The following is a 16,087-nucleotide window of genomic DNA, read 5'->3' as shown; positions in this document are numbered from 1 at the left end:
TTGAAACTAAATAGATATTAATATACTTGAGCAACAAAACCAACAATAGAATTGTAGACAAGGTACAGGTGAAAATTAAGATGAGGGGGTGCATAATGCATCTCCTGTACAAGAAGATAATATAATTGTGAGAAATTTTTGAATACATTTCACCAAATGCAACAATTAAGAACCAGAGTGACTCAATTCTCCTTTTCAAATGTTTTAGTTGCTTATGGTAGCTTGCTAGCTCTTGAACATGGTAAGTGGGTCCATGGCTAGATCGTCAATATTGGAATGCCCTTAAGCTCTTTGAAAAAAGGCTATCAAATTCCACGAAGCCAAATAATATTACATTTATTGGTGTTCTCTTTACTTGGATCCATGTTGGTCTCATTAATGTAGGCCACCATTATTTTGGGTCCATGATTCATGATCATTATATTCAATCAAAATCACACCACTGTGCATGCATGAATGAATTTCTTGGTTATGCTAGGAAATTTGGTGATGTAGAGGAAATTATTGACAACTTGTCATTTAAGCCTATAAATTATCTACGTGCCTGCCTAATTTCCTGTGTGGTAATTTAAGATAAATGTTCCTAATGTTGCTTCTTGTACTGGTTAAATCCTTCCATTGATCTCAACAATCTCACGGTTGGCTTACTTGACCCACTTTACACGTGCAAGAGACTTAGAGTATGTTTGCATTTTTGTATATTATCATATTAGATGTGTAAATATGTAGGCACTTAGGATATTGCCATAATACCTAGCATTCTTCCCAATAAAGATTAGCTTCCAAGTCTACATACATGATGTATTATTTTCCCTCGTATAGTATTCACTTTCCTTGTTTAAATTTCAGATATACGTTCAATAAAAAATCATGAAACCACCCGCCACTCAAGGACTATAATGCATCCTTGAGGCTCCCACATAGTTGCAACTAATCTATGATTGTGAACAACATACCTTTGGCAGGGTAAACATGGTATGTATAAATTACACTATACATATTTATGTAATGTAGGCCCAAACAATTATCCTAAGTGCCAAGACTATAATTTTTTTTCTTTTGTTGTAATTAATCCAGAATCAATATCCTGCACAAGGTTCAAGATCTCTTCTCTCAGGTTTATGTAGTATGTTTCTAATGGAGCAAGGTCATATTGATTACTTGGAATACAACTTATTATTGGAAATTTCCATCTCAACATTTGAAGTTATGGTTCAACAAATTATGATAATGATACAATTATAGGTTGAGTATTAGTTTTAAGACCAATTTTGTGACATGAACCTCATTACACACAAAATATACAACAATGTAGTATTAAACCAACCAGATAAACATTCATATTCCTTACATTCCATAGCATTATATGGACTAAAATATTATATTTATACACTATCAAGAGCATGCTTTAGAGAGGGTTGTATATTATGGCCTTCAAGGTAGGTCGACAACTCAACATTACAAATGAAACCAGAGTAATCACATCAATAACCTAATATTGGTCAAATTAGCATCAATTTGGCTACATAAATGAAACCATGTTCTAAGTACATCATTAATAGAACATCAAGCTAATTAACATGAACATGAGGAAACCATGCTCAAGGACTTAGGAATAAAAAAAACTATATTTTATAACATGAATTTTCATGGAATATACTAAATGGACTAGATACTTTTCTAAAAGCATGATTTGGCAACTGAGTCTATGACTTTGATTTTCTACCCAACCTTAGATCATGCAGTATTTTAGTTTTTCTTGAAGCCGAATAACCCCTTACCCATATTCTATAGCATGGAGGGAAAATTATTAACAGATTAAACTAATGTTACTTAGATGAAACATAGGCTCCAAAGGTTCACTCACTTCTACCCACCAACTAAAAACAACACTTAGCTCTACACAAGGGCCTTTAACGATTTACAAATTCCACCAATAGCTACCAATAAATTCGATGGATCCTATGTGCCCAACCCTTTTAGCCCTTTGGTTCCTACCTAAAATGACAAGATTCCTACAATAAACACAATTGAATATGTTGGTATAGCCTTATTAAATGGAAAATCAAATGGTTGTATTAAATTATTGTCATATTAGTTTTGACTCATTTTTCTCATGTGAAATATTTGTGTACAATTTATCATCCAAAAGTTCCAACCCTTAGCTTTCATCTATGTTAGAGATGACATGCTTCTTCCTCTAGGCCTGATTTGTGATGACCATGATCAAATACTCATAGTTTGCTAATTCCAAATTGGGATCCATTCCACTCTGATGAATTAAGAATGAATATGCTTCTTCAAAACCATTGGATAAAATAATTCCCTCATGAAGATGAGCATAAGTACCATAAAAAGGCTTAATCCCTTCTTCTTTCATTATATCGAAGAACTAAAGTGTGCCTCCAAGCTTACTTGTATTGGAAGATGAATTAATCATTATATCATATGTAAATGCAATTGGATGGTAGCACTATAAATCAATGCTCTCAAAAACTTTGACTACCTCTACGAATCGTTTTCTATGACAAAGATTACTAAAACTGTGGTCATATAGGTCATTGAATCATGAGGGAAACTTGTGATCTCCATCATCTCAAATAGGACATGTACCTTATGCATCTGGTCATTTAGACAAAAAAATGTTATAAGTGAATGCTCTCAGACCACTATTCACACTTACCCTTTTTTTCCAATATGAATAAAGTTGCGTTGGCATGATTCTCTTCACAAAGAGTTGCAATAATATTTCATGAGCATATCGTCTAGGAAAAATCTCCAAATTATCAATCATTTCAATGAATTTATTCATCATATCCAAATCATCATTCCAGGTTGTGGTATAGGAAAATGTTTTCACAGAATAATTGCGACAAGCAAGTAACATCTCTCTCAAACTCTTATGTAGGGTTCAATGTCCTTAGAGAAACTGAGAACATGCCCATTATGGGTTAAAGTGTTATGTATGTATCTTATTTGTAGTTTGGCCTATTGGAAAAACCTCAAGGCCAAGCTTGGGGAAGTTGTTTTATTCAATACCAGCGTTACCAATTCTTCATAAATTTGAATGGAAAATTTAGTTAAAGTTTCTTCCATGTCTTCTTCACCCTTTCTTTTAATACTTTGCATATTTCTCTTGCGGATTCCTCCAACTTCCATTTCTCTTTTCCTTGGGATTTTCTATCCTAAATTTGTTAAATTCATGCAAGGCATCTTCTTCTTCTTCATTGTTTTCATCCTCTGTCAAGGCCTTCGTGAAAGTTCCTCCTATGGTTTTTTTCCAATCTAGATCAAATCTTCTAAGCCAATAGGAGTTGATCCACATGTATCTTTGTCCCCTGATTATTTTTTTGCTTCTTTTCCTTATCATACCCAATTTGTTTAGTGTCTTCCGACTCGAATCCTACAGGCCAATCACCATAGTGCCACTTAACCCTCTATATATTGCTTTCACACCTGTTAGTTTCTATGTCTTCCACCAAACAAGTCAACATCCCAAGCAGTTTCCCCCCTAAGATCTAGAATTCATGTCCCCACAATCAACCAATACATAATTAATTTAATTTACAATAAATGGTAATAGTAGCCAGGGTTGTCATAATGACGATGGTGACCCACATGGTGAGGTAGTTGGTCGAATGACACCTTGTTCCAATAGTTTTTACAATTGCTTCTATAATATACCACCTATACAACCCAATATTTGATAGTAGAGAGTCAGGAAATAAATGGATATCATGCACCACTTCCCTCTTTGGTGGTATTTGTTATCACCTAGATCGAACCTCAGGCTGAAGGAAGGAAATGCTAGGGTAACCACAAACCATGATTAGCCAAGTAGCTAGCCCTACTAGGCTGGGAGAGGGCTCTCTCCGTAAGGATCTTAGCCAAGATGACTGGATCAAGAAAAGGATATTAGGCTAGGTATAGTAGCAGAAGGTTTGATTTGATTTTGAAGGGGTTTTGTTGCATTAGGAGGAGCCAGACAGTTAGGGCTAGGGAATTAGGTCAAAATTGCAGGGTGTTCAATGGGGCAAGGTAGGCATAAGGTTTAGCACTCTAGGGCTTGATGGGTGAGGTTTTTTAAGAATGGTGAGAAGCTAGGAAGAGCATGTGATTACCATGGATCCTTCCTAGACTGTATAAAACATATAATGGTGAATATTTCCCCAAAGCAGAGCAGTGATGTTATGAATTATGCCTATCAACTTGAAAACATTCACTTAGAAGAAATGAAATGATTAATGAAGTACACAAAACATTCTCTCATATCATCACAAGAGAAGAATACTGAAATAAACTTCATACCACATGGATCCCAAAGAAATAGCGGCAATTTTTATTAATCTCTTGCTAAATTGCTACAAAATGACGTACAATCAAGGCATAAGCATCCAGCTAAGTCCAACCCTTTACAATGAGAAACAAGAAGAAGAAGATATAGGCATTGATTCAACCTCCTCCCATCCTTAGGGTTCGAATCCCTAAGATGAGGAGCTAATCTCACCGACACTGAACAAGAAACTAGAATCTAGGCATCCTAACAACTTGCCTCTAAAAGTGATGAAACTTATTCATTTGTGCTCAAAATGACTTTTAATCTAATGAATCTACCTTCTACTACTAATTATCCATCATATTTACAAGCCAAGTCATCATTTACATTAGTAAAACATCCTCCTTGAGAGAAAATCCATGATCACAGTCAAAACACAGTGAAATGGCAATCCTGTGCAAAACTTGTCCTACGCGTAGCGCCACTTTCAGGTCCCTTTTGGAGGCTTTCCTGGCATCCAAATTGAGTTCATGATAGCTCATTGGAAATATCTTCAAGTCGACTTTGCAAAAAATCTAGAATTTCTTCATTTCAAGCTCATTTGACCCCTCAAAATTTATTTCTCCCAAGACTGCTTCTGTGTGTCCAAAAAGTGGCAGAAATGTCATTTTTGGGGTGTTTTTTGACCTTTTGGTAGACCTGTTCTGCTCCAAACTCTTAGAAAATGCATAGGGTGCATGTAATCATCACTCTGAATCCACAAATTCAAGCTATTTGTCCGTTGGGTGTCCCTAGGAAAAGTGCAGTGCCAGTGCCGTTGCGCGTTGAGCCAGATTTTTTGTATTTAGAATTTTCAAAATTTGCAAAAAGAAGCTCCTCCAAAATTGACCAAAATTGGTGAGCAGCACCATCATAAAGTATATTGATGAGCCAAGGAAGATTCAGCAAGCAACCTAAGCCTATCCTCCTCTTTTTTACCTTTTAGAGCCCGTCTTAGCCTTGCTTTCATTTATTTGACCCTCATGTTGCAAACTTTGTTCCGGGTCCCGTAGTGGTAGGCCATGTGCCTGATGATCTAGTTATCCCTATTTGTTTTCAACATCTTCTCTAAGTGAAAATTGACTCTTTCAATCCAAATCTCTCTATCACCCTCAATTTCTTTCTCAATTGGAGTCAAAGTGACCGATGTCTCTTCCTCTTGCATTGCTAATTTACCCTTGTCACCTTGTCTTTTTATTTTGAGAAGTTTTGGCTCCATGAGGACCTACTTTTCATTTAGCTGCTTGTTCTCTTGTTCCAAATATGTGATGACATCCTTGGCTCTTGCCAAGTTGTCCATCAATGCTTGGACTTGAGCCTCCTTTTCCTGTATGATGGTGTCTTTTACTGTTGCTTCATCATAAGCCTCCAAGTCAATTTTCTCCATGACATAATGAATATAATGCTGCTCTGACTCATCATGCTCTGTCAAATCAAAGTCTCTTTCTTCCTCCTCATCATCAAGATCTTGCACCTACATCTTTCATTTCCCTTTGTGCAGCTGTTGCACCTGTTCCCTACTGTGTTGATGAAGAAGGCAAATCCCCTTCCACATCCTGTGGAGCAAGCATTTGCCTATGAGTTGATGAAGAAGGCAAGGTCTCTTCCACATCCTATGGAGAAAACACTTGCCTATCAGCTGCAAACAATCTTCTTGTGCCCCTCTGGTATGTCATGTAGGTCTCGGGCACCTCAATAGCTCTAATCTCTTTGGCCTTCTCATCTGTCTTCACCTGAGCACTGCTAGAAGGTCCTCTTGATTCTTGGGACACTGGTGGAGGAATTTGAGGACCCCTAAAGATGTCATGAGCAATAAATGTCTCCCAGGAGATGTTGAGGAGGTTAAGATGATGAAGCACAATTATCTTGATCAGGAAATAATGATAAAGACTACTCATCTGCTGAGGGTATTGATTTTTCTGCACAAAGTGGGCCATCTTATCAATATTCCTGAATAAGAAATAGGGGAGGTTTAACATCCTCACCCTGGTAAAATGCATGATAAGCCTGATGTGATAGGTGTACAGTTTGGAAAATCTGCCCTCACAAGTGAAATATTTCATGATGATTTTCATCATGGGGGCATACTTGTCTTCAAGGAACCTGAAAGGAAAAAGCATTTTTGCTTCATTTCTTTACCTGGGTTTGATGTAAGGCTCATTATAGTGTTCATCCAGGTCTTATGCCTTGTACCATTTCTCCCCTACATTTGGAATCCTGGTTGCATCTGTAATAATGGAGGGTGAAACTGTAAATGTCACCCCAACAAGAGTCACCTTGTTGTTCCGAAGATTGGCTACAAAAAGCCTGGTGAGCTCAGGGTGGTTTTTAACTCTCTCTGCCTGATCACAGAACTCATAGCACCCTAGATGCCTGAAACAAGCGATAGTAAAATGAGAAGCCTGCAACTCTTTGAGGTTTGATGGCTCTTCCCTGATATTACTGCCTCCCTTGGGTGGTTTTCTCTAATGCCTAGGTCTATCTGTTGAATTGTCACTACCAGTGTTTGCCTCCTCCTCATAGTCTTTGTCTTCTCTATCCATGTTTGCAAATTTTGAGGCTGTTCACTCCTATAAAGGGATGAAGGGAGTGAGCAAGAGTGATTAGGAATAATGGAATGGAAGATGACCTTGTGAGGTTTTTGGTGGGCTAGGAAATGAATGGGAGGGTATGAATCATGAAAATGAGGGAGAGGGGCTTGGGTCCTTTTTCTAAGTATAGCTTATGGGATGAAGGACAAAGGAATATAAAATGTTATGAAGTGATATAGGGGAGGGGTTAAGGGCTTTAGTGATAGGTGATGAGAGAAATAACGGGGGTTAGGGTTTCTAGGGTATAATTAAGGAAGAATATAGGGTTTCACTTATTCCATTGTAAATTACCTTTAAAAACTTCAATTGCAAACCAATGATGAAGTATAGTGAGGAAACTTACTTGCTTGAGGGAAGAGAGGGTGATTTTTGATGTTTCTAGGTAGCTGGAGGCTTTTTGGCCCTTGCTGGCTCAACGCACAATGCCTGCTACAGGCACGGAGTGCCCTCCTGAACGCACAGTGTAGTGGTTTTTTACACTTCCAGAATCGCCCTACGCGCAGCGCTCAGCATGCACGTGTAGCGCTCTGACCTGAACACGTAGCGCCACCTCCACTACCCCAAACGCGCAACGCCAACCTCCCTAAGCACAATGCCACTTCTCCTTGGCCCAAAACTCACTCAACTTCTCCTATTTTCTTCACCATTTGACTCCTTCTTTTCGAAAATAGAATGATGAGTTTGAAAATGAAATGTGACACCTTATATAGGAGTAGATTTTGATTTTTTCATTAGAAAAACCCACTTTCTAATGTTTCCTGACCTTTTTCAAATCTTTGTTTTAATGCCTTTTCTTCATTGTTCCTTTTCAGGTGGATGATGCTCAATTTTAATTGATTTTTGTAGTCGTTCATTGTCTTGTAGCAAGGAGAGATGCCTTGGTGCAGCCAGGATCATTTATTACATAAAGTGACTTAAATTACATAAAAATATAAATTAACTCAAAATACTCTGTTTTCACCTCAAAAACATGTTTTTTGAGGTGAAAATTACATTAGTTAAAAAGATAATTGTATAGTGACTATGACTTACTAGCAATCATTCTTGATTTATTTATCATCCTCATCCCCTTTCTGCCCTTTATTTACACCTTTAAATCATGCCTTTGACCTTGGAAATCAAACCCTAAGACCTAATGAAAACATGCCCTAAGACCTAATAAAAACATTATTGCATTTTGACCATGAAACCATGACTGAATACAACCTGAAGATGGGTCAAAAAGTGTACTTTATGAGGGAGAAATTACATTTTCTAAGGAGAAAACAACTATCAGTGAATCAATTTGACACAACCTAATGAAATGATGTAAAAATTTCAGTATGGGACCCCTAAAATGAAAATGCAAAGAGCAAATTTGATCCGCGATGGAAGTATGCAGATACTGACACTAACAATATCCCTTTGGGATCTTGGACCACACTGTTAATTGCCTGTATAAACTTCTATATCTATATCTATATATATCTATATATATATATATATATATATATATATATATATATATATATATATATATATATATATATATATTCATATTTATATATATATATATTACGTAGCACCCCTTTAGTGATGACTTATCTCTCATCGACTCTTCTACTGACTTTCCTTAAAAATAACAAAACACATTTCCTACTAGAAATGATCAACATTTTGGTCTGATTAGCACTTACTAGTGAGGTCTTTGACTTTCATGCATGTTGATGAAGAATGATTTTTTGTCTTTCATAAAGTGTTTCTAGTTGGATATTGGCATCAAGATTACATCCTACATGTAAATATAGGGAGTCCCAAATGCAACACCACATAGATCTAATAAAACTACATCCAATTTTATTTCTTCAATAAATTCAACTAATAACTTTGATTTTGCCTCCTTATTTAACTATCCCAATGGATATGGGCTAGTATGGCAATGAGTCTCCAGTCCTTGTTTCTTGGCTAGATCTAATACTATGATATTTTATTGTGATCTTGAGTGAAATAGAGCATCATTTTTTGTCTTCTTGAGCTGTATCTTTATATGGAAGAGTTTGGTAATTTCATTCTCTTCATGTTGCTGAAGCCTAATTAGATTCACCTCATTCTATATTGATATACATAAAATATTCTCATCTATGTCCAAGTTGCTTTCCACTTGGTTCCTCGAATCTATGGCCATGATATTTTTGTTCTTAAGTTCCTTTTTTTTGTTCTTTAGGTTTAGCATTGGATGAAATTTCCAACGCTTCTCCTTTGTATGCCCATTAATGTGATACTGGTTGCAGTGGTTGCTGTGATATTTTCATTGGTGTTTCGTGAGTGTTGTATTTTTGTCTTTCCCCCTTTCCAATTATTCTTCCCCTCACTGAAAGCTTCATAGTCTATTATGAAACCAGCTCACAAAAATATAGAAAATATAGATCAACGACTTAGAAATCAACCTCTTCGAGGGGTCAACCTCCTTTACATTACACAAATGAACAATTCTTGGATGATGCAAATGACAATAACTCCTTCCTACATATAGGGGTCTAAGGGGTCCCAATACAATCAGAGCCTACATAACAATAATATTGTAGGGGCACAACAATAACAATAATGAGCTTCTATGGGACATAATAATAACAACATGGGGACTATATGGGCCCAATAATACAATAAGTGGGTTGCACTAATAACAATAGGGGGTTACACTAGTAGCATAGGGACCTAACATGCCCCTCACCTTCAAAAAGTGTTGTCCTCAATGCTTGAGTAGCTTTGGATGCTTCTATATAAAATTCTCATCCTCCGGTGTGGAATCTTCAATGGGTAAGTTCTTCCACTTGATGAGATATTCTAAAAGTGATCGATTTCGTAGCTATCGATTTCTTTCTTTTTTTGCGACTGCTTCTGGTTCCAATATGATTTTTCCTTCCTCTTCAATTTCTGGAAATATTATTTGAATGATATCTTCTCACCTATAACCTTCTTTAAGTGTGAAACATGGAAAACTGGGTGCACTCAACAAGATGCATGAAGCTCCAATTTGTATGCCATAGTACCAATATTTTGCAACACCTTGTATGGACCATAATACTTTGGTGATAATTAATTATCATTCTTAAGTTGCTTGAGGGACATTTGTTTGTACGGTTGTAGTCGAAGAAATACCCAGTCGTCTACATCAAAACTTCTTTCACTGCGATGTTGATCTACCTATTGTTTCATTCCATTCTGCACCAAAGTGGGGTTATCCTTTAAAAGTTGGAGAACTTGTTGTTCATGCTCGATGTGATCTTTCACTGCTTGAACCTTTTTCTTCTTGATATGTCCTTCTATATTGAGAGTTTGAGGAGTGGTAATTCTTGCCAATGCATTACAAGATATGGTCAGATTCATTTCCTGATGCTCAACGTGATCTTTCACTTCTTGAACCTTTTTCTTCTTGATATGTTCTTCTATCTTAAGAGTTTGAGGAGTGGTAATTCTTGCCAATGCTTTACAATATATGGTTGGATTCACTTCTTCTTTATTTGGGGTTGGTTCCTGGTGTCTATCATCTTCCTTTGATGTTTCTTGATCCTTTTATTCCTCCTCTTCACAATCTATGTAAAATAATTTCTTCTCGGTACACTTATGACCTTTAGTGTATTTTCTATCACAATCATAACAAAAAAAAAATTCTCTTTTTTATTCCAAATGTTGTGGTGTAAACCTTGTAGGTTGTGGAAGGGTAGGAGCAAAAACACTTCCATATTTATAGTTGTGAGTGGTAGGATTCCTTGTTTCCATAATTCCACTTTCAAATTTTCTTGCCAACCTGAATGCCTTCTCCAATGAATCAAGCTCCCAAATATGAACCTCATGTTGAATGTTATCCTTTAAAGTCCCTATGAACACATCAATCCTTTTCTTCTCTAGAATATCATTTACCATTATATTCAATTTTTGGAATTCCTCAATGTGCTCTGCCATTGAACCCTTTTGTTTGAGATTTATCAATTGGCTAAAGAAGGTGTTGCTCTTTCTATCCTCATAACGTGCTATCATTTCCTCCGTGAAAATTGACTAGGTGACAAGTGGTTTACGAGAACAAAGTCCTATATACCATACAAACTGATTTTGTTCTAATTATAATGATGCAATATGTACCTTTTGTAACAATTGTACATAATGTAGATCAAAATATTGCTCCATCTGTAGTATCCAATTTACTGGATCCTTGCCATCAAACTTCCTCATATTTATTTTTCTTGATTTTAGGAGCTCGATATTGAAATGACTGTAACTTTGTAATTTCTGATCTCCAAGTTCTGAAATTGCGTCCTATGGTATCTCTCTGAGTCTTCTTTCCAAACCTGTAAGTTTGATCAATATTGGATTCTCCAAGGAAGAGTTATGCTAAATCTCCCAGGATGACCCGATTATAGAGTGGTTCAGTAGAGCAAACTTGTACGAAGTTCCAAGTGTCACTGTTTCAACCTTAAGAACTGCAACTAATACAAAGAAAACTATAGGCCATCCTATTTTTGTTACATATTACGAAATTTCAATATGATGAGTTTCCCAAGGTCACCCAGTTGGAATGTAATTTGGGAGTCTGCACAAACCCTAAATGTCTTGGACCATATCTCCGAAAATATAGAAAAACAATATCTGAAATTTGGGACTGGGCTTCACCATGAGTTCAGCTCAAATCGGTTTTAACTTCAGAGTCTGAACTTGCATACAAAAGAAATTAAAGCGAGAATTCCACGATGACCTGTTTGATATGGAATTCAGGATCTTGCAAAAACCCTAAATTCCTCATATCATATCTCCGAAAAGATAGTAGGAAAAGATTTGAAATTCAGACCCGAGGTTCAGAACGATTTCGTCTCAAATGGGTTTTGTTTTCTAGCTTCTAAAATGTCGTGGAGAAAACATTATAGTGCAAATTCCATGATGACATGTTTGGAGCAGCGAAACCCTAGAATCCAAAGCTCTGATACCAAATGTTATGAAACCAGCTTACAAAAAGATAGAAAATATAGATTAATGACTTAGAAATCAGCCTATTTGAGGGGGGAAACCTCCTTTACATTATACAAATGAACAATTCTTGGATGATACAAATGACAAGACCTCATTTATATAAGGGTCTAAGGGGTCCCAATATAATCAGAGCCTACATAACAATAATATTGTAGGGGCACAACAATAACAATAGTGGGCTTCTATGGGGCATAATAATAACAACATGGGGACTATATGGGAACTATAATGCAATAAGTGGGTTGCACTAATTACAATAAGGGGTTACACTAGTAGTATAGGGACCTAACATAGTCCTTCTTCTAATTTGACCCATTTGATTTCCCTTTCTGACGGCCTGCATGCTCTAGTCATTGTGCCTATACATAAGCTTCGTACACCAACTTAGGTTTACACAACATTACTTGATTTCACAAATAGTTTTGCAGACCCCCAAAAATACTTGAGGAGTGCATTTTCTTTCTTTAGGGAGATACATAGTATTATAGCTATCATTTTAAATTATGTGGTGTACTCCTATACACTATGCCCTTGAATTTACCTAAAGTAATGCCACTAGATCCAATGATCCCCTACATATCTAATAGCATAAAATTGTGACTTTATAAGAGCCTTCAAATTCTCTCCCTTAGTCACTGGAGGATTTCCTTTCAACCTTAATGTTTCCATGTGGATTTCCCACCAGGTTAGGGCATGGCCCTTTAATTTTAGATGAAAAAATGAAATATTATATTCTTCCTATATACGGTGAAAACTAAAATTAACTTCTAACTATTGTAACTAATGATTTAAATTCATTGGGTCAATGTAATCACCAATTTTGAATTTTCATCTTAGGAGGTAAGCCGGATCCTTGGGATGGTGCTAAGCATAACAAATTTTTTCAATTCAAGCATTGGAGAAAATTTTGATGTGGGAGACATGAGGACTCAAGAGAATAGGAGAAATTACAGCCTTAGTGGGATGTGGGGACCAAAAAAAGGAGGCATTGCAACCCCTAAAGTTAACTCACACTGATGGAGGAAGAGAGAGAAAGAAAGGAGTGTGATTTAGTGGAAAATGGGTCCACCAAGGGAGAGAGGATCAATTTCTATAAATTAGGTAGGGAGGCCACCATTTTGGTTCTTTTTTATAAGTTTACAACTAGGTGTTCTATTTGCTTGAGCTACTCATCCCAGTTAACACCTTGTTATTTAACACAAGGAGACTTCTGGGTGGAGAACTCACTCTTTCTTCAGTGGACCATGAGTACCACCATAGAAGAGAAATTGGGCATTTTGGAGCCATTCTGAAGCTGGGATAGGAATTAAATTCTTAGGTTTGCATGTGGCCAAGATGTTGGAGAAATTAGCACTAGTGGGAGAGATAAGTTATGGTGCAATAAAAATTCTAGGTAATTCAAAGAAGGTTGGGAAAGTCATTTGCTAGAGTTTTTGTGTCGTTTGTAGGTGTTGGGATCAGGATCCCCCAAGGGTAATTTTTGGGCTGAAAACCTGTGTTTAAGTCAATTTTTGTAATTACACCCTAAGGCGGAAACGACTCCCCTCTGGCATTACGTGTACATTTGTGCGCCTTTGATTTCTAATGTTAGACGATTAAAATAGTTTCAACCGTGCGATTAATTCTAATTACGACCATGCAATTAATTCCAATTAACCGTGCGATTAAGACTGGTAGCGGTAGCGCTTGCTCTGGACTATCCATTGTCTGGAACACTTCTTCTGCCAGAACGCTTCTGCTACCAACAACCATGCGATTAATTCCAATTAACAGATGATCTGTGATTGATATTTAATGACAGATGATCTGCATGAAATTGAGAAGAAGGTAGCCTATTAAACAAGCAATGATTTTTTGAATGGCACCATCCAGTTCACCATAAGTGACATGCCTATGGAACTTTTCTGCTTTCGTAGCAGCCACACACAGCTTTAGTCAGGAGATCGGACGAGGTGGATTTGGGTCGGTGTTTCTTGGTGAATTGCCACAAGGACAAGTTGTAGCTGTAAAAGTGCTCTCCTTGTTCTCACGACAAGGAATTAAGGAGTTCTTGAATGAGGTAATTCTCAGAGATATCTTGTAATACGGTCCAATTTGTATTCAATCTATGAATTTTTCTGCACCCTAGATATTTACATATGTATATATTTTTTCCCATGATCAGGTTGATCTTCTCTCTAAAATCAACCATAGGAACCTGGTATCTTTGTTGGGTTATTGTAACGAAACCAAAGAAGTAATGTTGATCTACGAGTACATGTCAGGGGGGTGCTTGAGAGACCACCTTCATGGTAAATATTGCTGGAAAATATGTCCTTATTTTGGTCGAAAGATTAGGCCAAGGTAACTGACACGCATTTGGTTCTTGTATTATTTTCCAGGTCCCACTGCAGAAAATTCCGAACTGAGTTGGAAAAGAAGGCTGAAAATAGCTTTAGATGCAGCGCAGGGTAACTCATTCTCTTCATTATTTTGATGTACAGTACATATATGTATGTTCTAGACAGTAACAGGATAGTAGATAAGACAAATGATGGGTAACCATATATCTCATGGGATCGACCTGCGATTTGTATGTGAAGGCCTGGAATACCTGCACGTGGGTTGCGCCCCAAAGATAATTCACAGGGACATCAAGACCGCCAACATACTTTTAGACAGCAATTTGAATGGAAAATTGGCTGATTTCGGTCTTTCAAGGATGGCTATTGATGGGGAGGCTACTCACATTACCACCGCAGTGAAAGGAACGTTTGGATACCTGGATCCAGAGTATGTGTAATTATTTTTTAAATATTTTATATTAAAAGAATTTAATATATTATTGAGATTTGAGTGGGTAGATTTTGAACTATTTTGGAAATCTTATGAACTCAACCTCTCTCTAGAATGGAGAATATTTTGAAATTCTGATAACCTTTTTTCAACACCTCTCTAGAATATTCTGAAATCTTATGACCTTTTTTTACCTTAATTGTCAGCTAATTCTTTCTAGCAAATTTTTACAGATATTTCAACACTCAAATGTTGACGGAGAAGAGTGACGTGTATAGTTTTGGAGTAGTTTTGTTAGAGATCATATGCGGGCGAGCACCCATAGATATAAAACTGGCTGAAGAAAAAGTAAACATTGTTCGATGGGTAATGAATCTTACCATCACTCATCCAAACTATAAACTTTATCAATAGAATAATTCGTACGGTATCTTCTGGTGGTTGCTAACAATAAGAATTGGCATATTTACAGGTGACACCATATCTGGTAGAGATGGGTGAAAATGGTGGCGAAATAATAGAAATCATAGACAAGAGGTTGGGTGGAAGTTACGACATGAAATCCATGACTCGTGTTGCCAAAGTAGCCATGAGATGTGTTCAAACTGTGCCGTCTTGTAGGCCGAGTGTGGTTGAGATAGTGGCAGAGCTCAAAGAGGCTCTTAGAGATGAGGATAAGGATTCTATTTCCATTACAGAGGATGTTGGCATCCACAATGGGGATTTGGTGGCAGGTAGCGCGATTTCGAATAAACGCGAAGGCATGGAGTGGAGTGATAACAGCTCCAACATTTCAAAAGTAGGAAGATAAGTGTTCGCAGGTTGTTGTGGATACGGATTGGACGAAATGGAGAACAAAACACTTGAACCACATTTTAACAAGAATGATAACTGGTTGTACCATATTTAAACTTCACGTGGTGCTTCCAATTGATGAATATTATAGTATCATGTTGGTATCCATTGTAATCCCTGAAAACAAAGGTGGGCAACACATGATATTGTCAATATTAACAATAATTACCAACTTCGAATTTGGATTCGAGTTCGTTATTATATGATAAAAATTGTATTTCTAAAAAATTTGGATAATATATCCGTAATATTTTCTATTCATTTTATTTTTTAAGCCGTAAGGCGTTTCTTTTTGAAGTGAATTGAACCAGCTGACACCGTGTCCTATTGTTAACCATTGATGTGTGGTGTTAGACGATTAAACAAAGTTTGATCGTTGATCGTGGGAAGCCGAAGATCGTGGGAAGCCTAACGATTAAAAGCAGTTTTCCTGTCATTCTCCTGGTTTACGCCGTAAGGCGTTTCCTTTTGAAGTGAATTGACCCAGCTGACACCGTGTCCTATTGTTAACCGTTAATTTGTGGTGTTAGACGATTAAACAAAGTTTGAT

At 36.9% G+C, this 16,087-nt stretch overlaps 1 protein-coding gene across 1 annotated transcript in view; it reads left to right on the top strand.

Annotated features, from left to right (window-relative positions):
• LOC149255003 (putative LRR receptor-like serine/threonine-protein kinase At5g48740) overlaps window positions 1-15,645 on the top strand; it is a 46,458-nt gene extending 30,813 nt beyond the window's left edge. The window contains exons 3-8 of the mRNA XM_089454913.1: window positions 13,827-13,966; window positions 14,072-14,198; window positions 14,289-14,357; window positions 14,490-14,679; window positions 14,916-15,048; window positions 15,155-15,645. Of these exons, the coding sequence (XP_089311039.1) occupies window positions 13,827-13,966; window positions 14,072-14,198; window positions 14,289-14,357; window positions 14,490-14,679; window positions 14,916-15,048; window positions 15,155-15,493 (998 nt within the window). The 3' untranslated portion in view covers window positions 15,494-15,645. The remainder of the gene's footprint in view (window positions 1-13,826; window positions 13,967-14,071; window positions 14,199-14,288; window positions 14,358-14,489; window positions 14,680-14,915; window positions 15,049-15,154) is intronic.
• Window positions 15,646-16,087: the final 442 nt, after the last annotated feature.

The sequence above is a fragment of the Pinus tabuliformis genome, chromosome 7 (assembly GCF_031772625.1).
Source record: "Pinus tabuliformis cultivar Carrire ecotype Pingquan chromosome 7, CPIR1, whole genome shotgun sequence".
NCBI lineage: Eukaryota > Viridiplantae > Streptophyta > Pinopsida > Pinales > Pinaceae > Pinus > Pinus tabuliformis.
Note: the sequence above shows the minus strand (reverse complement) of the source record. Positions and strands in the feature narration are given on the sequence as shown.